Source organism: Nerophis lumbriciformis, linkage group LG31 (genome assembly GCF_033978685.3).
Source record: "Nerophis lumbriciformis linkage group LG31, RoL_Nlum_v2.1, whole genome shotgun sequence".
In the NCBI taxonomy this organism is placed as follows: domain Eukaryota; kingdom Metazoa; phylum Chordata; class Actinopteri; order Syngnathiformes; family Syngnathidae; genus Nerophis; species Nerophis lumbriciformis.
The window spans coordinates 24637527-24665434 of NC_084578.2; the positions used below are offsets into that span (position 1 = coordinate 24637527).

Below are 27908 nucleotides of genomic sequence, written 5' to 3' on the forward strand. Positions count from 1 at the left end.
TTATGACTGATCTCTATTATATACAATGAAAACTCTAAATAAATAAATACATTTCATATCTTAAGTTATAATTTCAAAGAACAAACCAAGGAACATGTAGATAGTGAAAAAGTTTATGAATATTTTTTGAGTATTTACATGACACTTTATAACAAAAACTGCTCTTTAAGACAAGTCACAAGGAGAAAAGAAAAGAAGAACACATACAACAACAACAACAGAACAGAATTTCTATTTTTTGTATGTACAAACAACATTTAGTGTATTTGTATGTGCAATTAAGCAATGGAATGACAAAAGCAAATACATGAAACATTGTGCAGCTAATGAGAGTCACCCAAGTGTTTGCTCTTACAATAACAATGTCGTTACAGCTTGGTCATTATGCAGGTTCCGGAACGTAAATGAAGTATTGTTGGCAGTTTTTGGATTAATTTTTAGACAGATTTAGAGGCAGAATTAATTGCTACCATTAGTAACATTGCTAGCCACCTAGAACGAGTCAATTTATATTATAAATTAGAATGCAAAAGAATTAAAAATACATATGTGTTCTTGTCTCTTATAAGAATTGTGAAAAATAGGCCCTTTTTTTTTTTAAAGTCTTGTTTCCCTTTAAGTTCACCATTAAAAGTCATGATTAACGCAGCGATGATTCTATGATTATTCAAAGCAACTGTGGATATAAAAGTTTGTCTTTGTTTACCCAGCTGAAAGTGAGCTTGTGTTATTGTGTGTTTATGGTGAGTAAGTCAAATAATACAGTAAAATATTATTGGACTGAAGTGAGAAATTAATACTGCCAGAGCAAATGCATACGTTTGAATGCCTTGTTTATTTTTTAAATGTTAAATAATATGTTCTTATTGGCCAACAGGAAAAAAAAATTGGAGAAATGACATGAAATAAAACATTTTAATTTAGGTGTAACTCCACCCATAACGCACATGAAAGAAGCTGAAAACAATTATCTCTGATTTATTTAAATTATATTTGATGTGTAAAGTCAAGGAAAATGTAAAGTAAATATCATTGACTGTTTATTACTTTTTTAACCAACCTGTTAGACCAATAAATATTTTGTACTACAATATAAAATATACTTTTTCCAGGTTTTTTTTATGGTAAGTGACCTAGCTCATATTGTAGTTATATTTACAATAACGAAATACCCAACAAGTATACTATCAGAATGCAATTATAAGACACATTAAATATTGTGGTTAAAATATATCGTTTTTTCATCATTATCAAGTTTAATTTCTTGCCAGTTCAATTTGTTTAATTGAAGTAATAGTCTCCTGGTTCAATCCCTGCTTTTTTTGTTCCGCCCGGTACTCAAACCTGGGTTGCCGACATGAGAGACGAGCGTGTTAGCTACCAAGCTAAAAGCTTAAGCTATCAAACCTATAGCTAGCCCTGGTCTTGAGATCGTCAGGGAGTGAGGTTAACGATCATACATATGGCCCATCATACATATGGCAGGCCTCTGTTACACTTTCCCCCTAAACCTCACGCTCATCCGGATCATGGTACGAACTGTAACGGGCCTGGTTCAGTTCCTGCTTTTTCTGTTCCACCCGGGACTCAAACCTGGTTATGAGAGACGAGCATACTAGCTACCGAGCTAACAGCCCATGCTATCAACCCGATAGCCAGCACTGCTCTTGATGTCGTCAGGGAGTGAGGTTTACAAACGTACACATGGCCCAGCCACACAGGCTGGCATCAATTACACTGAGAAGCTGCGTCCTAAACAGTGGACATTATTGCATTAGTTTGGAGGATGCTATGGCTCTCAGCAGGATATCGTAAAGGCTTTAGTTATTTTTTAAATAATAATGAAAACATCAAATTATTAGACTTCCCTTCATTAAATGTTTTTTTTTTTTCCAATTCAAACAAATCCAATATTTTTTTAAGTACCTAAAATCCAGTATTTTATTTTAATTGGCTAATCAAATATTTGTAAACAACAATAGTATATATAACTAGCCATGGCCTGAAAATCCTCTACCTATATAAACTGTCAGCAATTATTTTGGTTTGAACTATTTCTGACTGTTTGCTTGATGTTCATCAGGAGGGAGGAACCATAAAAAACAGGGTTTGTTCAAGAAAACCTGCCAGTGAACAGGTTAGGTAGAGTTTGTTACCATGAAAACTGACATTGACTAACCTCTCTTTTTTCTAATAAAAAACCGAAAATTTCCCTAATCTCAGAGGTTTTACTTAACCTGCTTTCTGGAATATACATCAGCATACTACTGACTTTTACCCTGGCACGTATCAGAGAATCTTTAACTCTTTAACACACACTGCAACTCAACACGTTCTGTCACTGTGTGTTCTCATGTGTTTTTTAAATTCTACTTTTTGTTCAAAACCTTCACCACACAGAGAACATGTAAGCATTTTCTCTTTAGTGTGTATTTTAGTGTGTGTTTTCAAATTTCCTTTCTGAGTGAAACTTTTACCACAAATTGAGCAAACAAATGGTCTGTCACCAGAGTGCGTTCTCATGTGAGTCGCAAGGCTTTTTCTGTCACAAAAGCTTTTTTGGCAGCTTGAACAGAAAATACGTTTCTCACCAGTGTGTATTCTCTCGTGTTTTACAAGATTTCTTCGTTTATTGAAGCCTTTGTTACAGCTTGAACATGAAAAAGGTTTTACACACCGTTTCTCTATAGTGTGTATTTTAAAATGTGTTGTCAAATTTCCTTTGTAATAGAATCGTTTACCACAAACTGAGCACATGAAGGGTTTCTCGCCAGTGTGTATTATTGTGTGTCTTACAAAACTTGATCTGTCCGAAAAGCTTTTGTTGCAGCTGGAACATGAAAAAGGTTTCTCACCAGTGTGTATTCTCATGTGTTTTGTTAAAGATCCTTTCTGAGCAAAACTTCTACCACAAACTGAGCATATGAATGGTTTTTCTCCAGTGTGTATTGTCATGTGTTTTTTCAGATGGGATTGTTGTACAAAACCTATACCACACACTGAACAGGTAAACAGTTTCTCTCCAGTGTGGATTCTTGTGTGTTGTGTCAAATTTCCTTGATGAGTGAAACCTTTACCACACACAATGCATATGAATGGTCTTTCACCAGTGTGTATTCTCATGTGCCTTCCAAGATTTGTTCTGTCACAAAAGCTTTCATTGCAGCTTGAACATGAAAACGGTTTGTCTCCGGTGTGTACTTTCATGTGTTTTGTCAAAGTTCCACTCTGAGTGAAACTTTTACCACAAACTGAACAGGTAAAGAGTTTATCTCCGGTGTGTATTTTGGTGTGTGTTTTCAGATTTCCTTTCAGAGTGAAACCTTTACCACACACAGTGCATATGAATGGTTTTTCACCAGTGTGTATTCTCATGTGCCTTCCAAGATTTGTTCTGTCACAAAAGCTTTCATTGCAGCTTGAACATGAAAAAGGTTTCTCTCCGGTGTGTTTTTTCATGTGTTTGGTCAAAGTTGCCTTCCGGGGAAAACTTTTACCACAAACTGAGCACATGTATGGTTTCTCTCCAGTGTGTATTCTCATGTGTGTTTTCAGTAGGCTATGGTATTTAAAAGTTTTGTCACAATGAGAGCATTTAAAATGTGTGTTGTCAGTGTCACGTGTCATACCAGCTTGATAGTCTTCATCATCGGTGTCAGAAGAGTGTGATGTTGTGTCCTCACTCTCTGATAGTGGAATTAAGAGGTGATCTGCTTGTGATCCACCACAGTGGTCTCCATGAGCTTCCATTATGTGTTGAGTTGAGCTGCTGCTTGAAGGCTCCACCTCTCTCTTCTCACTTTCAACTTTGATCTCATCACCCTCACTCTTCACAATGTCACCAATCACCCAGAACTCCCGCAACCTTTCAATATGCTCTCCCTCCTGACTGATGCTGTGTTCCTCCTCTTCATTTTTGGTATGGGGGGGCCGTGGTTCATCCTCTTCTTCTTTAATATGGGGGGACTGTAGCTCCACCTCTTCAAAGTAGGGGTTCTGTGGCTCCTCTTCTTCCTCTTTAATCTGAGGGGGCTGTAGCTCCTCCTGCTTCATGTTGGAGGTCCACTCCTGCTGCTCAGGAGGAAGATGCTCTTCACTGATGTCTGCAGGACACAAGAAGACAAAGACATACTTTAGAAAGCTTTGATTAGTTACATAAGACATTGTCCTGTACCAGCATACGTTCTGTCAATGTCAAAGAGGATTTCACAAATCACCACGTTGACGTTCACTCTATGGGGTGACAAGGGGAGAAATTTTACTCCTGTACTATCCCACAGACAAAAAGTTCCCCGTCAAACTCCTGTTAAAATGACAACCGCTTAGGGATTGTTATTGTTCTGCCCTTTATTTTCTAAAGGTACATTTTGTTTATTCTTTTTTTTACATGCACTGTGACATCAAAGAGCTGGGCGGTCATCAAAATCGGAGTAGTAAGCAGCAGTGGTCATTGCTTCAAGTCCGGCAAATACGTTTAATAAAAGTCCATCCACCTCTCGTAGCTTCTCGTATCAAAATTAAGTTTGTAAAAATAATAAACAACATTAAACTGCATAGATAGAGTTTAGAGACTACGGCTGACCAAAAACTTTGATCAGTGTTCTTCAGCACAAAGATGCCTCACAAAAGTTGCTGCAAGTCGAAAGCTCCTTTCGCTCTTCTTTCTCTTTGTTAAGTTTGTTGTAATAGAAATACACGAGAAATAAGAAATTAACAAGTCTCCGCAATGGCGGTCATGTGTTTGAAAAATAAGTTTTAGGAATGCCTCCAACGGTGTTCAACTAATCAGCGTTTGACAGCACAGCTCGCCCCCACAAAGTTTGAGGGTAGCTTCAAAAAGTGCCACCTAAGAGGAACTCCGAAAGGTTCCTGAAGAACTAAATATATCTTGGTAGTTTTTGTTGGAAATACAGGAGGAACTTTATTTACCCGTAAGTGGGAAAGTTCCTGAAAAAATTCCTGCGGTGGATAAGGGCCTTTTGAAACACTTCAATAAAGCAGTGAATTTAAAAGTACATGGATTCAGTTTTTATTTGTATCTAATTGTAGTATCAGATAAGTATGGAAAATTGTTTTTCTTTGGTCTCTTTTTTTAGGCACACTAGTACAAAACACACAATAATGTCTGATAGAATGCTAAAAAGAATCAAATCAAATCAAATCAACTTTATTTATAGAGCACATTTAAAATTTACCACAGGGGTAGCCAAAGTGCTGTACAATGAGCAGGTTAAAAGATAAAACGAGTACCGAGCAAACACAACACAACACAAACAGAACACGATAAAAAATAAATAATTAAAAAATAGAATTAATAAAAACATAAAAACATAAAAACAGGATCACAGCAGGTGTATTATGGGGCGCCATTGCAGGATGGATATCACTCAGTGTTAAAAGCCATGGAATAAAAGTATGTTTTTAAGAGAGATTTAAAAACAGGAAGAGAGGAGGCTTGTCTAACACTCAGGGGTAGGTCGTTCCAGAGCTTGGGAGCAGCAACGGCGAAAGCTCTGTCACCTCTAAGCTTCAGCCTTGTGTCAGGGACCGTCAACAGCAGCTGATCGGCTGATCTTAAGGATCAGCCGATCCTTAAGAACAGACAAACCTAAAAAAACCTATGTAATATTACTGAATGCGACATCCACAAAGTACACGATGATAAAAAAATTGGGATTTACAATATTACCTATGAATGTTAAAACACTGAATATTAAGAACATACAAATGTCGCTCATCTTTTACTTCCCAGACCACATCCCCTATTGACACTTTTTACAATCAAGCAAAATGCAACAAAAATGCAACAAACACAGAAAAATATGAACGCAAAGGGTAAAGAACACAGACAATCTGAAATAATATCACTTTTCTGCAGAACTTTGTTGTACAAATCTGCTTCCGTGTCTGTCCCTGACACCAAAATGGCACTGCACATTCATAGTTTTGATGTTAAAGCTTTTAAAAAAATGATTTGTAAACGGTCAGCGGGCCATATTCAAAAGCTTAACGGACCACATTCGGTTTGCGTGTCGTATTTTGCCCACGTCTGATCTAAACAATTAGTAGATTAATCGGATTATTATGAATAGACATTGAAATATTAATTACCACAATAGGTTGTATTCAACTGACATCGTGTCCGGCTCAAGAAATATGCAAGCCACAAAATGGTGGTTAAGTCTGTTGTCAAAGCGTTTTGGGCAGCATTTTGTTTTCTGGAAGAAAAAGGCCCAATGCGTGTGTTGTTTCAGGCTGATGTAACTTCTCAAATCGTAAAAAAGATAAACATTTCTTCAGAGTTCTTTGAGCGATAATCAAGAAGGGCGCGAGATGCCAAGAATTTGTGAAATGACGACAAAAAAAGTGGCTCTCAAATATACCGTATTTTCCGCACTATAAGGCGCACCTAAAAACCACACATTTTCTCAAAAGCTGACAGTGCGCCTTATAACCCGGTGCGCTTTATTACGATTCATTTTCATAAAGTTTCGATCTCGCAACTTCGGTAAACAGCCGCCATCTTTTTTCCCGGTAGAACAGGAAGCGCTTCTTCTTCTACGCAAGCAACCGCCAAGGAAAGCACCCGCCCCCATAGAACAGGAAGCGCTTCTTCTTCTACTGTAAGCAACCACCCGCCCCCGGAAGAAGAAGAAAAAACGCGCGGATATCACCGTACGTTTCATTTCCTGTTTACATCTGTAAAGACCACAAAATGGCTCCTACTAAGCGACAAGGATCCGGTTCATAAAAAGACGCAATCTCTCCATCCGCACACGGATTACTACCGTATTTCACAGCAACTGATATTCCTGTGAACCGCACTGTGGAACGGGAGCACGTACGGTGAATATTCGCACCACAGGGAATGAGAAGTCATCCTTCACTGTGGTTCTAGCTTGCCATGCTAACTTCCACCCATGGTGATATTCAAAAGGAAGACATTGCCAAAAGAGACCTTTCCAGCCGGCGTCATCATAAAAGCTAACTCGAAGGGATGGATGGATGAAGAAAAGATGAGCGAGTGGTTAAGGGAAGTTTACGCGAAGAGGCCGGGTGGCTTTTTTCACACAGCTCCGAAGGCGAACACACCTTCACTAAGACGGGCAGACAGCGCCGGACGACATACGCCAACATTTGCCAGTGGATCGTAAATGCCTGGGCAGATATTTCGGTCACAACTGTGGTCCGAGCTTTCCGGAAGGCAGGATTCACAGAACTACTGGACAACAACAGCGACACTGACTCCGATGACTTCTACGAGACGGAACCGGCCATTTTGCATCCCACGCTTGCGCAACTTTTCAATTCGGACACCGAAGACGAAGAATTCGAAGGATTTACGAATGAAGAATAACTTCAGAAGGTGAGCGCTATGTTTATTTTGTGTGTTGTGACATTAACGTTCGAGCAACATTATGTTGCTATTGCTCTACACCATTTTGAATTTTACTATGTTTGTGATTGCACATTTGCGTACATTTTGGGACAGAGTTGTTAGAACGCTGGTTTTCAATATATTATTAAAGTTTGACTGAACTATCTGACTGTTTTTTTGACATTCCCTTTAGCGCAGCGTAGGCGCGGCTTATAATCCGGGGCGGCTTATTGGTGGACAAAGTTATGAAATATGTAATTCATTGAAGGTGCGGCTAATAATCCGGTGCGCCTTATAGTGCGGAAAATACGGTAGGTCTCCAGTAGAAGAAGGGAGTCGAAGAATGCACAAGTGTGCAGTATTTACTTCGTTCAAGTTTTTTTAATATACTATTAACGTTTAGTATTTTCTATTTAAATGTGAGCGTGAATGTTGTCTGTCTATCTGTTTTGTCCAGCGTGTACCCCGACTTTCGCCCGAATGCAGTTGAGATAGGCTGCAGCACCCCCATGACCTACGACAAGCGGTAGAAAATGGATGAATGGATGGATTTCCCATTTAAGTCTTATCTTGATATTATTTGAAATGTTATCTTGTGGTTAAAACACATTTTTGCTATTAGTGTTTTGTAAAGCAACTGGGCGAGTCTAAATAAAAAGGAGGAAAATGTGAGCAAAACCTTAAAGTTGAAATACCAGTAGAGTGTAAAAACAAGTTGCCTCTATATTGAAGCTATTATCATATATATATATATATCTGATGTATGACACCGAAAGACTTAGAAAGTTTGCAAGTAAATAGCTATGACCAAAATAATATCAATTTCACAGAGATTCCTGAGCCATTTTGAGAGATAATGAGGAAACCAGTCACATGCTCGCGTGACATAGCGGTAGGAACCGCAGATCCCTTCCCCACCAACAACAATGAGAATGATGCAGACTTTAGATAACTTTGGGAAAAATTATGAACCAGAACATTTTGTTGATCCTGAATATAAGGAGGATGAGCTACAAGTTTTAGATGTTCTGCTGAACAAATCCAGCTTTAGTGAAACACTAAGCATCATGTAGCAGTATTGCTAAGTGCTAAACAAGAAACACAAACTACAAACATAATAAAACGATAGCTTGCTGCACAATGTCTGCTCTTACTTCGATGACAACTGATAGATGTCCATATTTTCCCGTTTATATGAAGAATTAATCATGATGCACACCAAGGGACAGCAAGGAAAAGTCTCCCTGCACACACTGTCTTCGGTTGTATGTGTTTGTCCCCATCTCCGGATATAAATTGAATGTCACAGATGAACAACTTTTGGATTTATGGCTAAATCCTCCTAATATCCAGGTGAAAGGCATAATTTATAATCTAGAATAACTTTGACAAGCAGAGACGAGATGATGCAGCTCACAGTAAAGCAGCAGAGGGCTACTGAGCTGTTTGTATCATTGCGCTGTCTGCTAAAATGTGGTAAATATTCAGGTCATGTTATGTATATAGAGTATTGTTGGCGGGTTTTGAATGGTTTTTTAGAGGGTTTTGTTGGCAGATGAGAGACTATGTATTTATTTACGACTTAGAATGCATTAAAAAAAAGAAAAACATATGTGTTTATGTCTTGTATAGGGATTGTGAATGATAGACAGCACATATCTCTTCAATTTGTGCATATTTCAAGTATGACTGATATAAATTCTATGATCAGAGTGCAGTAGTGTTACTCCAGTGTAGTCAATCTACGGAAATTAGTGAAGGCATTCGGAGCGGAAAATTCAAAATGGTTTACTGAATTTGTGGCATTTTGTGATGTTTAGACAGTATTTTCACACACGGATTGTAAATACAATTGAATATGGTTTAATGCAGGGCTATTCAACTACATAATGAAGAGGGCCAGACATCGAAATGTGGATGTTTCGACAAAAAGTGTCTCCGCAGGTTATATTTATTTGAGACTGTGTTTTCTTAATTGCAAAGTAAACACATTCTTTATTCTGCCCTCGCTACTCGTTTCCAGCGTGTACAGCTAGTTAACAGTAAGAAGAAAACAGAAGCTTCAGTTTTTGGTGAGGGTTGATGTTCCTTATTTTAAATTATTTCCCGTTCTTAGTTTTATTTCTTTACACTTCTTCATTTAGGTTTGTAAGACTGAAAATGTAAACATAAATTAAACATAACAAAAGTATAACCTCCATTGTGTATTTTACACAAATAATGTCCAGTGTGTACTTTATATAAATAAAAAAAGAAGGTGTTAATATATTCACACAAACTACAAATGTTTACACAAATAGAAATTACAAATCATTCACACACCAAAAGATGTATGTGATGTATCACTATTAGCCTCGTCGCCTCTCATAGTCAAATTTAGCACGACATATATTAACGAGGTTTGATCGTGACTCTCAGACAAAAAACAACACGACCACAAATACAAAAGACATCACGAAGTCAGCAATTTCAATATAAAACAAATAAATATATTTATGTGTGGCGGCGCCCTGCTCGGCTGTGGATGCAGAGACTTGTGGTAGTAATGGAAGTTTTTTGGCAAGTCTAGTCTATGTACAAATTTTATCTACTTAAAAGTGTTTGACCAAGTTTCGTAATGAAGCTTGCATGCTGGGATTTCTACCATTGTTGCAGCTTGTCTGGAACAATATATCCGTTGTTTAAAAGGTCCACCAGAAAACAATGACTCAAGCAATTGCTTGGGGTAGAACCTTTTTTTTTTTTTACTGCTTGCGCTGTGGAAGGCAGCTGCATCTCCAGTAGCTCTGTAGTTCTAGATCTTTTAAACTTATCTTTTATCTTTATTTACTATTATTATTTATTAGATCTTATAAACTTATCTTTTATCTTTTATCCTTTATCTTTTTTATGTTTTCCTTGAAGACATAGTGAATTCCTGTACATGTCCAATGGATACTTTTGGCAGTTTTAAAAGACCAGGAGCCAGCTTTCTTTCTTATTCGAGAGAGGAGCTGCTCACTCTGAAAACAATGGGGCGTACTGGTGTACGACACTCCATTCCAGCCCAGCTGAGGAAAACTCATCGGGGCTGCAAAGCGGGAGCTAAGCTAAAGGCTAAGCGAGAGGAAAATCGACGGCGCTACAAACCATCCATTCCTTCCGTCATCATAGGGAATGTGAACTCGCTGCCGAACAAGATCGACGAGCTTCATGGACTAAGAAGCCAGTGTGCATATCGAGACAGCAGCCTTCACAGAAACGTGGCTAAACCACCCGGTACCGGATGCTAACGTGGACCTGCAGGGATTTACCGCAGTGAGAGCTGACAGAGACACTAAAGCATGCGGGAAAAGCAAAGGTGGGGGGCTCATCATATATGTTAACAACCACTAGTGTAACCCGGGACACATCTCCGTGAAGAAAGTCTTGTGTTGCCCAGACCAGGAGCTACTAGCTGTTAGCCTCCGGCCATACTATCTGCCGAGATACGTGATCTCCCTCTGTGTTTACATTCCCCCGAGGGCAGATACAGCCAATGCATGTGAGATGATCCACGTCATCACATCAAGGCTACAGACAAAACATCCTGAGGCTTTTTTCATCATTTCTGGGGACTTCAATCATGCTACTTTGGACTCAACGTTAGCTGCTTTTTACCAGGCTGTGGATTGTCCCACGAGAAACAACAGGACAATTGACCTACTCTATGCTAATGTCAGGGATGCATACAAGGTCACACCCTTCCCCCCACTAGGGAAGTCTGACCACAATCTTGTACATTTGCAGCCAAAATACACCCCCCTGGTCCAAAGACAGCCTGTTAACACTTGCTCTGTGAGGAGGTGGTCCCCTGTAATGGAAGATGCCCTCAGGTACTGCTACAACACCACAGACTGGGATGTGCTGCTTCCACAGGGTGAGGACATTGATGGACCGACTCACTGTCTCACGGATTACCTCAACTTCTGTGTGGACGTGACCTGCCCTGCTAAGAGTGTTCGGTGCTACCTTAATAACAAACCCTGGGCAACACAAGAGGTTAAAGCTGTCCTCAACAAGAAGAAAGCTGCCTTCAGGAGTGGAGACAGGGAGGCAATGAGAGCAGCACAGCGGGAGGTGAAATGACGCGTGAGGGGGGCTAAAGACAGCTACAGGAAAAAGCTGGAGCAGAAGCTGCAGCAGAACAACATGAGGGAGGTCTGGGAAGGTGTGAAAACCATCACAGGCCACAAGACAAAGACCAGAGCTGTTGGGGGGACAATAGAGAGGGCCAATGAGATGAATAACTTCTTCAACTGGTTCAACCAGCCCGTGTCCTCTCCACCCCCCACTCCCCATCGCAGCCACTCCTCTTCTTCTCCCCTCACCCTGTACACCGCTCACTTCTGCTACAACTCAGAGCTGTGTCACATCCAGAAGTATGCGGATGACACAGCCATCGTCGGCTCCATCAGGGACGGCAGAGAGGAGGAGTTTCGGAGCCTGGTGAGGGACTTTCCTGACTGGTGCCACAGGAACCTCTTGCAGCTCAGTCCGTCAAAGACCAAAGAACTGGTCATTGACTTTGGGAGGTGGAGTCCAAGGTCACAACCTATTGTGATCGAGGGAGTCGAGGTACAGACCGTGGACTCATTCAAGTACCTCGGGGTTTGGATGGACAATAAGCTGGACTGGACTGTTAACACGGACCACTTGTACAGGAAAGGACAGAGCAGGCTATACTTCCTGAGGAGGCTGCGCTCCTTCAACATTTGTAAAAAAAAACTATTGTGGATGTACTACCAGTCTGTGGTTGCCAGTGTTCTGTACTACATCGTAGTGTGCTGGGGGGGCAGTACATCTAAGAAGGACAGCTCCAGACTGGAGAAACTGATCAGGCGGGCTGGTTCTACGATCGGAATAAAACTGGACTCACTGGTGACGGTGGCAGAGAAGAGAACTGTGGAAAAACTAGTGAGCATCCTGAATGATACCAGTCACCCTCTGCATATCGTTGTCAGTAGCCAGAGGAGCCTGTTCAGTGCGAGACTGCTTCATCCCAAGTGCAGGACTAATAGACTCTAGTGATGATGCTCGAAACCGGTTCTCCCGGTTGTTCGATAAGAAAAGAACCGTTCGATAAGAAAATAATCGATTGCATGGACTCAAATCCCTTATTGAGAACCCATTACCGTTATCGAGGCCACTATAGTAAAGAAAAAGAGTTGGTTCTTTATTCGAATCCCTGGGAACGAATCCCGTCCCACAAGAAATGCCCTGTGGGACATCACAGGAAATGACGTAGCTCAGTCATAAATGACGTAGCTCAGTCTAATTTCCTGTGATGTCACACAAGCAGCAAAAATAATGGACTGGAAAAAACGCCTCAAGGCATGGCTATTTTACAAAAAAATACGACGAGGAAACGGCAAAATGCAATTAGTGCCAGGCTTCGCTCTCATGTAAGGTGGGGAAGTACAACAAGCATGTTGAAACATTTTCAGGCTGCACATAACCTGAACGTTCGAGAACTGTGTCGTGTCTTCGACACGTGGAGAAGCAGCGACAGAGATGACGAAGCGCGCCCCTCTTCCTCTGCTTCAAACCTGCAGTGGCGGTGAGTAACTAACGTTAACTGTTGCCGGTTAATTTCCATATTTGCTCACTTGTAGCCTTTAGGCTAAAATAAGGTTACCGTATTTTCCGCACTATAAGGCGCACCGGATTATTAGCCGCACCTTCAATGAATGGCATATTTCATAACTTTGTCCACCAATAAGCCGCCCCGGACTATAAGCCGCGCCTACGCTGCGCTAAAGGGAATGTCAAAAAAACAGTCAGATAGGTCAGTCAAACTTTAATAATATATTAAAAACCAGCGTTCTAACAACTCTGTTCACTCCCAAAATGTACGCAAATGTGCAATCACAAACATAGTAAAATTCAAAATAGTGCAGAGCAATAGCAACATAATGTTGCTCGAACGTTAATGTCACAACACACAAAATAAACATAGCGCTCACTTTCTGAAGTTATTCTTCATTCGTAAATCCTTCGTCTTCGGTGTCCGAAGTGAAAAGTTGGGCAAATTTACGATCCACTGGCAGATGTTGGCGTCGTCTGGCGCTGCCTCCTCGTCTTAGTGAAGGTGTGTTCGCCTTCTGTCATCCATTGTTCCCACGCAGTTAGCAGTCTAGCTTCGAATGCCCTGTTGACACCAATATCTAGCGGCTGGAGGTCTTTTGTCAATCCACCCGGAATGACGGCGAGTATTGAATTAAGCGCGTAAGCGTGTCTCTCAATGTGCTGTTATGAGCTAGCAAATTTAACAACTACACTACCCAGCATGCAACGATAGTTACGAGCATGCGCGGTAGCCCTGAGAAGCGTTGTTGTATGCTGGGAGTTAGAATGTGGTTATGAGCACGCTGCGAGTAAACGTTGAGAACTCAGTTAACACGCCTCGTCTGCATTATTTATAATTAGACAGACAACACACTTAATAGGAGCCATTTTGGGGTCTTTACATAAACACACAAATGGAAATGAAACGTCACATATCCCAGCATGCACCGCGCGCTTCTTCTACGGGGAAAAAAGATGGCGGCTGTTTACCGTAGTTGCGAGACCTAAACTTTATGAAAATGAATCTTAATATTTATCCATATATAAAGCGCACCGGGTTATAAGGCGCACTGTCAGCTTTTGAGAAAATTTGTGGTTTTTAGGTGCGCCTTATAGTGCGGAAAATACGGTACCTCTTATGTCAACCAGGAATGTAGTAATGTTAGCTAGACTAACGTTACCTAAGCATAGTCAGCGGCTAACGGTTACGTTAAAGTTAGCTTTTTTGTATGTGTCTGATAACGTTAACGGTTTCTTGTAGCCTACACCACTCCAGAGTTTACAGGTCTGTTTAATAAACTAGTGCCTTCTTTCTTTCTTTAGTTTATTTCGTGCACGAACACACTTACAGCAAAACACAACACGGTTTCATAACATTTCACTTTACATTTTTTGTACCATGAATTGATTACGTGGAGCCCGACTTAAACAAGTTGAACAACTTATTAGGGTGCTACCATTTAGTGGTCAATTGTACAGATTATGTACTGAACTGTGCAATCTACTAATACAAGTTTCAATCAATCAAAAAAAAACATCATGTCCGAAAAGGAGTAGGAAGAAGTAAAGCTTATTTAATCCTACCCCTTTCCCACTTCAGAGCGTTTACAAATATATACATCATTTACTGACCTTTTTATAATAAAATAACATCTGTGAATTAGTATATAAAATAGTTGTGTAATATGCAATTAATTAAGTCATTATTAATATACTGAGATGAAGAATATCTTATTTTCAATAAGGTTGAAAGTATTTCTCATAATTCTTCTTTGTACTTTGTAAGCACTATTAATTTAAACAACCTCTTAAAGTGGATCATATCAGTACAATGTTTAACTTCATTACTTAATCCATTCCATCAATTAATTCCACATACTAATGCTAAAGACTTAATAACAGACACCCTAGTCTTCACATTCAGCTAATTTCCCACCTAATTCTATGCTGTGTCTGTCCCTCATTTTCCCTCCAGGACAAAGACGTGCAGTCATTCCTGGAGGAGGCCACACTGATGGACCCCAGAAGGATGTTCCAATAGCAGCAGAAGTGCACTTTTTGGAGAGCTGTATTATTTTCAGTTGTGTGCCCATGGGACTGATTTTATTTAACGCTATATTATTATTTATACACCTATAGCAGTGTTTCCCACAGGACAGGCATCTATTTGTGGTGGCGTGGTCGGGGGGCGGGGGCGGCAGCGGCGATGACCAAGAAGAACGTGTTGGAATATAATTACAACACTTTATGTACATATTTATATACAGATTTGAACGATCAGTTATTCACTGAAATATATTTATTAATTGTGGTTCTTACAAAAAATATATCTTATAAAATATAAAAGCTAAAATGTCTCTTAAAGCTCTGCCCCTTTAATTAGTGCATACTAAATAATTTAACTTTAACTTTATCAATAAAGATACTAAACTTACAGTGCTGGGTGTTATACAGCCATGACTTAAATTGTGGCATTTTTAGCCATTCTGGATCGAACCCAGTCATTCTATGTTTTGTCGTGGTCCTCTCTATAAGGCACATAAGAATATAAATTAGGACCCTTTTCATGAGAAAAGTGCATTTTTGATCTGACCCTGCTTTATGTTTCAGTGTTTGCTGAGTCTCACCTGTTGCCTCCGCCCTAGCTGGCTCTACATGCTGCCTGTCTTCCTCCTCTCCTACAACATCTCCCTGCGTACTTACTATCCCTTCCTCCTCACCCTCTCTTACTGCCTCAGCTGCGCCAGCTGCCACAGCTGCGGCACTAGTTGAAGCCTGGAAGTATTGGAAGCAAATTAATTTTCACACTGATGGACTTCTGTTCACTTTCCTTATGAGATTTCTAAGTGTCTACACCGTTTTGATAATACCTCCTGTGGTCCGGACTGTAGGCCTACCTCCTCTCCAAGTCGAGCCCTTTTCGGCCGTTGAAAATATGTTTCTATACTCATCTGTGTGAAGGAGTGAACATCCAACATTAGAATTTATTACTAACGAGCAGAACCGCTCTATGTACAGTGCCGTCTAACCTTAAGCGGCAGCAGCTCAACACATGCAGGGTTCAACGTTAAGGTTTTTTTCTACTTGCCCGACTTCTCAAATCTACTTGCCCCAATATTTTTACTTGTCCTGCCTAGGTTTTTTTCTGGCTGTGTAGTGCTCATGGCTTATATCTTACTAAAATCGTTCCCGTTGACTATTTACAACACTACACAGTATTTATTATTATTATTATTATTATTATTATTATCTATAATTACATTTAAATGGCATTGCATACATGTAAAATTAAATGCTATTTCACATTATTTGACCAGTAGCAGTTACACCCATCTGAACAGGTCAGCCACCTGTTTAAAGCCCGATCACAGTTGAAATCTTGAAATGAAGGGCCTTTAATGGCCAAAACATTAACCTGGACAACATTTTAACAGCTGGTTGGCTCAGATTGTATTCTTTTCATTGCATTCACATGCTGCAGTGGACAGTGGATAATTTAGCTTCAGTATTAATGCAGTATCTGAAGCACCGTCTCCACGTGTGTTTATTGACAACAGGGTTATAACCTGGACACATTAGCTCGTCGGTATGGTAACAGGTGACTGTTATTGCGTGCGTCTGCCCCGGCCCCCGAGTCAAACAGCGGCGGTGTTAATGAAGCAGCGCTAGGCTGCTCACCGTCAGTGAAACGCTCGGTGTAATCGCGGATTAACGTTAAATATATGACGAGCCGCGAGCGATGCAGCTATAACCTATCTCACCTGGTAGAGCACCTGCTGCGGCGACCCAGTTCGATCCCACCTGACAGTCGCTTTGCTCCGCGTCAATCCCCTCTCTCACCCTCTCTCCCCCCTCACCCGTCTCTCTCCAGCTGTCCATTCAAAATAAATGCATTCAAATCCCGAAAATAAAAATTAAGAAAATCCGAGTCGGTGCTGCACACTGCACAGGTTCGGACCACTTTTGAACTTGTTTGCCAAGACGTCTTACCCTCGTATTTTGATCCGGTCGGTCCGTTCTTCTTTTACTTCGTTGCCGTCTTCTTCTTCTTCTTCTGGCCCACCAGGTGAATTAAGTGCTATTGGCGGAGTTACAATGCATAGTACGCTACCGCCACCTACTGCACCGGAGTTGTAACTACAAGCTACATTCACAGACAGAGTCCCATTGCTTTTATGAGCGAGTCAAAAGCCGAAAAATCTATTTGTGGCGGACATAATTCTTTCGTGGCGAGCCGCCACAAATAAATGAATGTGTGGGAAACAGTGTATAGTGATCACAGAGACAGGTTGTTTTCGTGTTACTGTATATATTTGTTTTTCTGAAAAATCCCACTTAATATACTTTGGGTAACAACAGTCAACATTTATTTTTTTTATTTTTTTAGGGGGGTAACAGTCAATATTTATTTATTTATTTTATTTTTATTTTTTTCTTATGAAATAAACATGAGCTTTTGTTAAACCAAATATTGTGGGTTTTTTTCCATATACAACAACCTGTCTGGATTCGACAAGAGAATCGATAAGGAATCGGTTCGATAAGAGGATTCGATAATGGGCTCAAACTCGATAATTTCTTATCAAACATCATCCCTAGTTAGACTCTAAAAACGTGTCCCACACGCCATTAGACTGTACAACTCCTCTCTGGGTGGGAGGGGGGTACTAGGATGAAAGGGGATGCAAAACAATAACAGTGCAATACTTTTTCATAACATGGTCACTACTGTCTAGTTTCTCTTGTTATATTCTTATTTTACTGTTATATTTTCATTCTCATTGTTGCTTTTTATTTGTATTGTTATTGTAATATTTTTCTATTTTGTTTCCATTTATACCCCCATTATTTACTTTTTAAATTCGATCTCAACTCTGTACACTGGTGCTGGAATTTTAATTTTCCAGAGGGAACTCTCCTGAAGTAATCAATAAAGTACTATCTATCTATCTATTCATACTTTGTTGTCTAGTCGTCGTTAAAAGTTTTTTTTTTTTTTCAGGTTTGAATGAGTAGTCTTCTTCTACTTAACCCACTGCTGCTTTACTGTGACACATATGCCTCACTGTTGGCCCCTGTGGAGTGTCAGGAGTACTGCCTACATGATCAACCCTAGTTTTAATGGTTCCATAAGCCTATTTGGGTGATGGTCGGTGGGCCAAATGAAAAGCTTTAGCAGGCCGGATGTGGACCGCGGGCCACCAGTTGACTAGACTTGCTTTACTGGACAAAATGAAACACAATTAATCATATAAAGTCAACTTGTTTTCCACTCCATCCATCCATCCATTTCCTACCGCTTATTCCCTTCGGGGTCGCGGGGGGCGCTGGAGCCTATCTCAGCCACTCCACTGATACTTAAATCGTTTACCAAAGGCTGCAATCATAAATGAAGCTTTCAGCACATAAACATTGAGATCTATAGCTACATTTTGATACAAACCGGTAAAACCACACATACTCCTTTTTTTTTTTTTTTTTAATGTCCTGTCCAGCTTCTCAGGCAAATCATATAGTTGATGTAGATGCCCATGTCGGCTGTTCAGATTTACTTTACAAAAGAGAAGTGTAGGATACTTCTCTTGTTGCCTTATTTGTATTTTACTTTATTAAATGTATTTATATTATCATTTAGTGCAGCCGGGCCGGAGCAGGAGGGGATAGAAAGAGAAAAAAAAAGAAGACAGAGGGGGAAATTGTGGGGACAAGAGGGGGATTAGACAGAGAGACAAAAACAACAACAGCAAACAACAACAACAACAACAATAGAGCAACATCAGCAAATATGACATGTACAAATATGATGGTAAAAGTAATAACAAATAAGCAGTTAGCGAAAAATAAAAAATAATACAGAAATAACAATGAGCATTATTACACTACAAATGGATCAATACAAATACCAATAGAAATAGCGCTATTGATAATGAACAATACCAATAATTTACCTTTATTATCAACAATACAGTTGTTTAAATGCAACAATACATATACGTAATGATAACTTGAGATACGAAAGAATGCAGAAAAATGGAGGGGGAGAAAGAGAAGCAACCTACATTAACCTTGTAGATTGTTATAGTCACAATAGGTTAAGCTTTGTCAGTGTGCCATGTGTTACACCCAGTTTACCCTAGGGCAACAACGTTAATATATGTTTGATGAAACGTGATTATGTGCATGAGTGTAAGTATGCATATGTACTTGTATATGTACAGAATGTGTATATGTGTTTGTACAATGAATGTATATGTACAGAATGTGTATATGTGTTTGTACAGTGAATGTATATGTACAGTATGTGTATGTGTATGTTTGTATATTGAATGTGCGTGTGGATGTACGAACATTAGGTAGGTAAATATGTACTGTATTTGTGTATGTATGTGGGAGCGTAGGTACCTATGTACGTATGTGAGCATATGTGAATTTGCATGTACAATACATTCGACTCCCAGAGTGCGTGGGAGCCAGAGCACGGCCCCATCACCCCCGAGAGCCCAACCCACAAACAGGAGGCGTGGTGCCCAGGGAACCAGGGACCACCGCCCCCACGCAGCCAAGCCGGCCAGCGACAGGAACCCCAGAGCCCGACCCACCGTACCGCCCACAAGGGCCAGCAGCAGGCCGCAGACAGACGCACCTGGCAGAGGACAGGGCACGAGAAAAGCAGGGGACAGCCAGACCCCAAGCCAGCGAGAGACCACACCCCACACGGGCAGAAAGGCGAGACGCCCCGCCCGAGGGACCCAGAGACTCCCCGCAACCGGACGGGAAGACCGCCCCCGCCCCACCGGCAACCGGGCCCCCACGAGCCCACCCCCCACCCCCGGAGAGCGCGGCGAGGCCAGCCCCCGGCCACCCCACCCAAACCGGCCGCCGCAGGACCACCCAGGCACAGGGCCACGGGAACCACCCACCCCACCCGCAGGGACCCCAACGATGGAGATGGAACAACCAGCAACCGCCCCGCCGAGCCCCCCCCCTGAGGGAGGGGAAAATTAAAAAATAATATTAATAAAATATATTAAAAAATAAATAAATAAATAAATTAATTAATTAATTAATTTAAAAAAAAAGAATTAAAAGAAGATCACAGACATGCTGACAAACAAGGTCACTACCCCAGCAACTGGCCGACTCGCAGCACCTCGGAATACCTTGCAGCACCAAGCTACCACAATAGACGCAGGGACTAGGCCCAACAGGCCCCAACCAAGACGGGCACCCGGAAGGGATGGACAGCGGGACCCAGGAGCTCCAGACACGCAGTTCGGATGCAGTAGCCTGAGGCGTCGACCCCCGTCTGACAGGCAGGCCCAGAGCGTACCCCCAGAAATATACATACATACATACATATATACATACACATACACACATACACGTATACATACCCACACATACACATATATACATATACATACACATATGTACACATACACATATATAAACATACATACATACACACACATATACATACATATACAGTTCGTCAGCCCCGACAGCCATCACGCGCGCGCGCTGCCATCAGTCACAACATCAGCCACACCCCTGCACCAGACCCAACCACACATACTCCTAACGGCGAGTGCAACAACAAGGTAACAAACAAATATGGCTCAGTTACACTGAACTGTGATCACTCCTCCGTTTTCTTGCACAACCAACCAGATCTTCAGTGGTGTCACCAGTTATCTTTGTGAGTGCTTAACATAATGTGAAAATGAAAAACAGTGACTCAGCGCTATCGAGTGCTGCTAGCAGTTTGTTTACAATGACACGTCCTCGCAAGACGAAAAGTTAAATCATGAAATGCAACCTTACCCGAGCAAAAACAATGCATAATTTATCTGGGAGCCGTACACAAAGAAGTTGTAGGCCTCCATGCTTTTCCAAGTTTTAATCCGTTTTGACGTGTAGAATGACGTCTGGAGCACTAGATAGTTCGTCATGTCTGAGAATGCGACCCACGAATCCTTGAGATCACTCGACAAATCTTTTTTGAATAACATATAAAGATCAATTTGATTGCAAAGTTAGATTTTTTTTTACCCGTATCTGCTTTTAACGGTAAGATCTAGATTCCTTGCATAGTCAGATAGTTTGCATACTGTTTGCTGCACAGTAGCCATGTTGGTTTGATGGACCACCACTTTATTTTGCTTCCATTCAACAGTCATGTGACTGAATACAACCTATAATCTATCTGCAAGAGGCTTTTGCTTGTATTTCCTTGGCCTACTGGCCAATTCTTCTTTTTGTGTCTTTGAAGCATGTGGTTATATGAGTTTCCCATTTCTTTACACAGTCTTTTGCATTGCCGTTGAACTCTGCGAGATCTTTTAAGCTGCACTGGTTGGGTAGCAGAGGACAGACAAGGCAGTGCTGCATCGTGTAGTCTTCTTCTCCGCATTCGCAGGTGGTTGGGCCGGTTTTGTAGCCCCATCTGGCCATAGCAGCTTTTGATTGCCCTGTTCCTGTTCTCAGGCAGTTTAGTGTCTTCCACTGGACCCATGGTGTTTCTGACCCGTGGGGCAGGTCTTCAGAAGGGGGGATTCCCATGGCAATAGGAGGGGGGTCTTTCTCTAGTCTTTGTGTCCATAACTGGAGTCTGGTTTCTTCCCGAGATGTTGTTAGGGGCTGGACATTGCTGAGGAAGCTTCTACTTGATTTCAGACGTTGGGCTGAGGGTTCACATCCATAGAGGAGGTGGCGTTCATCACTGGTAGATTTTGTGAACTCTACTCGGCTGGCAACTTCCCGTCTCACGTCTGCAGGGGAAACTCAAGCAAGGAGATGCAGGTTGTTCAGGTTGGTAGGCTTCAAGCAACCAGTGATCAAGCGACAGGTGTTGTTCAGTGCTGGGTCGAGTTTCTTGGCATGGGTTGATCTCTCCCATACAGGACATGCATACTCCGCCGAGGAATAGCACAGGGCCAAAGCAGTACATTTTAGTGTGTGCTGTGGCCCCCCATTTGGAATTTGTCAGTGTCCGTAAGATGTTGTTTCGGGAGCTAACTTTCAGTTTGGTGTTTTTGATGTGTTCCATGAAGGAGAGGGTGCTGTCCAGGGTTACGCCAAGGTAGACAGGGTTGGTTGGTTAAGTTCTCAGGTGGTGTTCCAGACCATTTGATGTAAAGAGGTCGGTTCGCATCCCGGTTCCTGAGATGGAACGAGCAGACTTGGGTCTTTGCAGGGTTTGCGTGTAGATGGTTTTGCTTGTAGTAGAAGAGTAGCTCATCTAGGGCTGAGGTGAGGTTTGCTTCTACCGTTTCAAACATACTCTCTTGAGATGTTACACAGAGGTCGTCAGCGTAGATGAATCATTCAGTGTTCTGGTCCATTGGCTGGTCGTTGGTATAGATGTTATACAGTAGTGGAGCCAGCACACTACCTTGAGGTAGGCCGTTATTCTGTCGTTGCCAGCGACTTTGCTTGTTGTTTAAAGTAACATAGAAGCGCCTGTCTTTCAAGAGGACTCCAATGAGGTCTGTGAGTGCCAGATCTTTTGTCATCTCCAGGGTCTTTTTTAGGAGGAGGCGGTGGTTCATAGTGTCGTACGCGGCAGACAGATCGACGAAGACGGCACCTGTTACCAGTCCATTCTGAAACTCATCCTCAATATGTTGGGTGAGATTCAGAAGTTGCCCTGTTGTGGATTTGCCAGGTCGGTATCCAGCTTGTTGGGGGATGATGGCAGGTTCAGCAACTGGGGCCAGCCTGTTGAGGATCAGGCGCTCAAAGAGTTTATATGGGTGACATAGCAGGGAGATTGGGCCGAAACTTTTTGCATGGGATGGATCTTTACGTGGTTTGAGAAGAGCTATGATTGTGTTTTTTCTCCAGATCTTTGGGATGGTTCTTGTCAGCATGCAGTCGTTCATCAGGTCGAGGATCCATTTCCGTGTCAGAGGTCCAAAGTGTTTGATCTCTTTAGTGAAAATGTTGTCCTGGCCGATGGCTTTACCGGTCTTAAGGGCATTGATGCTAGTATTGAGCTCTTCAGGGGAGAACGGCTCAGTCAGTCCGGTGGTTTGGGAGTACTGAAGTCGGTCTACCTTTGGTCTTGGCTGTTTGGTTTTGGATTTTCCATTGAGCAGCAGCTGATGAGCAACTTGGTTGGCAGTGGTGGTATACTGTTGCTGTGTTGGGGTTGACGGGTCATTGCTGATTTTTCGGATCAGGCTCCATGCCTTTTTGCTGTTTTTCGCCATATCAGTTGTCTCCATAAGGTTTTGCCATTTCCTTTGGCGGCATTCTGATAGGGAAGTCATGAGGCTCTCACCTACTTCGATGGTGCTTACAGCAAAGGGGTCAGATTCATAAAGCTGTTGGTATTGCTCATATAGTTTGCTGCTATGGGTATCAAGTCCAGGTATGTATTGAGTGCGGCAGCTTCTTGGGATGTTCTTTCGGACTGCCTGGTGCACGAGCTTAGTGAAGTTGTCATAGCTTTTGGGGTCCGCTGGGAGATGGGCAGTCTTCCTTTCGAGGTCTTCTTGAAAGCCAGGCCAGTTTGCTTTCCCGAAGTTGAATTTTCTCCGGAATGGGACAGTGGCTGGGGTGATTGCAGCGTTGAGTGTAATGCCAATGGGAAGGTGTTGGGTTTTTAGCAGGGGCTCCAATACCAGCTTCTTGCTGACTCTGGTGATGTTATGACTGACAAACACTACATCAGGGTTGTATCCCGCTTTCCATCGCCCGCTGTTGAATGACTTTGGTTGTTTGGCATCGTGGATCAGATTTAGCTGGTTTATTTCTGCCCATGCCTCCACTGCATTTCAATCTGCGTTGTTATTAGCATATCCCCATTGTGTGCTGTGGCTGTTGAAGTCTCCAATCACAATCTTTGGTTTTCCAGATGTTGGTATTTCTGGCATAATGAAGGGCGTGGGAGGTGGTTTGTAAACTGAGGTGATGATAATTCCTCCAAGCTCAGCAGTTAGGACTTCGATGTCATTTTCATCGCTCTATGATGTTGATTCGATGATCAGCCCATTTTTCGCTAGCATGATGCTTCCGTGTTTCTCATGTGGTCTTTCTGTGAAGGTGGTCATTCCTTCAACATGAGGGCGAGGGTGTTTAGACCCACGATGGGTTTCTTGCAGGCAGAGAATATCGCACTGATGCTCTCTACAGAGTTTTGCAATAAGTTATTCTTTAGTTGCAGAAAGTCCTTCAATATTCAGAGATATTGGCCTTGGGGCGGGCGTTGACCTCTCTTCATGCTCCGGACTGATGGGCTACTGGCATTACTGGACATCGCTTGTCTTTCGGCTCGGCTTCAAAGTGTTTGGTAGAATTCGCAAGCAATAGCAATTATCACTTGGCAGGGGTTGCGACGTGGACGCTTTTACCATGACCCCCACTGGCCAATCAAAAGTGGTTAAAGGAAACAGCAAGTTTGTGTGCACCAATGACAAACAACACGAACCCGAGAGTGACAAGTGTTAGAAAATGGATGGATGGATGGACTTCAATGTGTCATGGGTCATCCTAGATGAAAAGTTGACATTGAAAAGCTCATATATTGCATGTGAATAATAAGGTATCTAAAAGTTTATTTATTTTCAACAAGGTTGAATACAGTTCCCCGTTTAATACAATGAGAATGTTATATTATTCTACCTTATTTAAATTACTGTGTATAAATATGGGGAAATACATATCACAGCAACATAATGCCTTTATTTCTTTTACAGAAAAGAGCAATTTGTATTATTTTTAAAGTAGGATATAGAGCCAGGATCTTCAGCTCTCACTGGATCGGTTCGCAGCTGAGTGTGAAGCGACTGGGATGAGAATCAGCACCTCCAAGTCCGAGTCCATGGTTCTCGCCCGGAAAAGGGTGGAGTGCCATCTCCGGGTTGGGGAGGAGATCTTGCCCCAAGTGGAGGAGTTCAAGTACCTCGGAGTCTTGTTCACGAGTGAGGGAAGAGTGGATCGTGAGATCGACAGGCGGATCGGTGCGGCGTCTTCAGTAATGCGGACGCTGTATCGATCCGTTGTGGTGAAGAAGGAGCTGAGCCGGAAGGCAAAGCTCTCAATTTACCGGTCGATCTACGTTCCCATCCTCACCTATGGTCATGAGCTTTGGGTTATGACCGAAAGGACAAGATCACGGGTACAAGCGGCCGAAATGAGTTTCCTCCGCCGGGTGGCGGGGCTCTCCCTTAGAGATAGGGTGAGAAGCTCTGTCATCCGGGGGGAGCTCAAAGTAAAGCCGCTGCTCCTCCGCATCGAGAGGAGCCAGATGAGGTGGTTCGGGCATCTGGTCAGGATGCCACCCGAGCGCCTCCCTAAGGAGGTGTTTAGGGCATGTCCGACCGGTAGGAGGCCACGAGGAAGACCCAGGACACGTTGGGAAGACTATGTCTCCCGGCTGGCCTGGGAACGCCTCGGGATCCCCCGGGAGGAGCTGGACGAAGTGGCTGGGGAGAGGGAAGTCTGGGCTTCCCTGCTTAGGCTGCTGCCCCCGCGACCCGACCTCGGATAAGCGGAAGAAGATGGATGGATGGATGGATGGATATAGAGACAACACAAATGCACTCTTCATTAGGTCAGGATTATTCAAACTAAAAGACATTGCATAATTGCATACTCTATTAGTGATGTTCAAAGCGAGAAATAAAGTTCTTCCGAAGGACTTACAAAAGATATTTGTGTCTGAAGATGAGAATCATAGAAGACCGTATGACTTTAAACATCCAAGAGCGCGAACAAATTTGAAACAAATGTGCTTGTCTGTTGCTGGTGTGATAGCATGGAATACTCTAAAGAAAGACTTAAAAAGTTGTAAGAATAGTTTTGAACTTAAAAACAGTTACAAAAAGAGACAACTGGCATTATATCAAACTGACCCCAAAGGGGACAAGCGGTAGAAAATGGATGGATGAATGGATGGATTTTTGATTTTGATCGGACGTGTCATTGTGAAAATGCTTAAACGAAAATTAAAAGTATGTTGGAGTTCTGGTGTTGGTGGAGGAAACAGTGATAAAGTAATCTAAAATAATTTGTGTTAAAAAGGGGGCAGATAAATATCAGTATATTAATATTCCATGGTCCTGATGGCTTCATCTGGCCAGGATCTTCAGCTCTCACTGGATCGGTTCGCAGCTGAGTGTGAAGCGACTGGGATGAGAATCAGCACCTCCAAGTCCGAGTCCATGGTTCTCGCCCGGAAAAGGGTGGAGTGCCATCTCCGGGTTGGGGAGGAGATCTTGCCCCAAGTGGAGGAGTTCAAGTACCTCGGAGTCTTGTTCACGAGTGAGGGAAGAGTGGATCGTGAGATCGACAGGCGGATCGGTGCGGCGTCTTCAGTAATGCGGACGCTGTATCGATCCGTTGTGGTGAAGAAGGAGCTGAGCCGGAAGGCAAAGCTCTCAATTTACCGGTCGATCTACGTTCCCATTCTCACCTATGGTCATGAGCTTTGGGTTATGACCGAAAGGACAAGATCACGGGTACAAGCGGCCGAAATGAGTTTCCTCCGCCGGGTGGCGGGGCTCTCCCTTAGAGATAGGGTGAGAAGCTCTGTCATCCGGGGGGAGCTCAAAGTAAAGCCGCTGCTCCTCCGCATCGAGAGGAGCCAGATGAGGTGGTTCGGGCATCTGGTCAGGATGCCACCCGAGCGCCTCCCTAAGGAGGTGTTTAGGGCATGTCCGACCGGTAGGAGGCCACGAGGAAGACCCAGGACACGTTGGGAAGACTATGTCTCCCGGCTGGCCTGGGAACGCCTCGGGATCCCCCGGGAGGAGCTGGACGAAGTGGCTGGGGAGAGGGAAGTCTGGGCTTCCCTGCTTAGGCTGCTGCCCCCGCGACCCGACCTCGGATAAGCGGAAGAAGATGGATGGATGGATGGATAATATTCCATGTGCTCCTTTCTGATCATGGAAATGTATAAGAAACAAAAAAACAATGAAAGTGTGAACTGTACGTGGCTTGTATATATGCATTTTCGTGAAAGGAATAAAAAGAAATGATGATGATGATGAATGTGTTACTGTAGAGCAGTGATCCTCAACAGGCGGACCGCGGTCCATGTCCGGACCATTTTAAGAAAATGTTAAACTACTACCTACCTCCTGCTACTATATAAGCTTGACCGATAATAAACGGACCCAGCCTGTTTCAAAAAAACATTTGTGGACCTTCAAGATTTGTACTTGAGGACCCCTGCTGTAGAGTATTATAAACAGAGATTTTAACCCAGTTCTTGACTGTGCGGCCTACATGCTACACAACATGCAACACTTTAATAACCATTTTCAAAAACGCAATATTGTTGCAAATCGCACAGAGTAAATACCACATTCATTTAGTAAATATTATCACAAGGTCCTCGTGCTATGGTAAAGATTGCACTATGACGTCACTCCTGGTATCAGTAACAATAAGGCTGGACGAGATAATCGCCTTTGCCACCACAATATACAATACACGCAATGAATAACACCAAATAAAGATAAATATCAGCCGCTGATAAGTATTTTTACTCACCGTCGAGTCAATGTATGTGAGTTGTATGTCGTCTCACCTCGCCAGCTCGGTGGCAATGTTCAGCACGTACGTTGTTCTACAATTTAAACACAACAAATATAGCGATTGTCGACAGCCAAATATCATCCGGAATGCGTAAACAAATATTCAATAACTATGTTGTCTCTTACCCAGTAACTGGAATAGATTACACCTTTCCTCATCGATCGATATGATTAGCACAGCAACACGGAAATAGCAATAGCAAGACGTGACGACAGGAGGTGACGTAGACCATAGATGTACTACAAAAAGACACGTTAACGCGCAGGCGCAGTTAATGTATGCGACGTGCCTACGTGTCGGCCATCTTTGCAGGGGCCATTTTATATATATATATATATATATATATATATATATATATATATATATATATATATATATGTGTGTACATACTATATAT

General features: G+C 42.3%; 1 protein-coding gene across 1 annotated transcript; it reads right to left on the bottom strand.

The window, feature by feature from the left end:
* On the bottom strand, window positions 1-27743 carry LOC133574263 (uncharacterized). The gene is made up of 3 exons (XM_061926366.2): window positions 27637-27743; window positions 27467-27542; window positions 1-4103 (listed from the first exon to the last, which is right to left on the bottom strand). The coding sequence occupies exon 3, from the start codon at window positions 4051-4053 to the stop codon at window positions 2326-2328; it is 1728 nt and encodes a 575-aa protein (XP_061782350.1). The 5' UTR covers window positions 4054-4103; window positions 27467-27542; window positions 27637-27743; the 3' UTR covers window positions 1-2325.
* Between the last annotated feature and the right edge of the window lie 165 nt (window positions 27744-27908).

Coding starts and splice junctions, on each gene's coding strand:
- LOC133574263 (XM_061926366.2), bottom strand. CDS start 4,053: ATGAAGCAGGAGGAGCTACAGCCCCCTCAGATTAAAGAGGAAGAAGAG.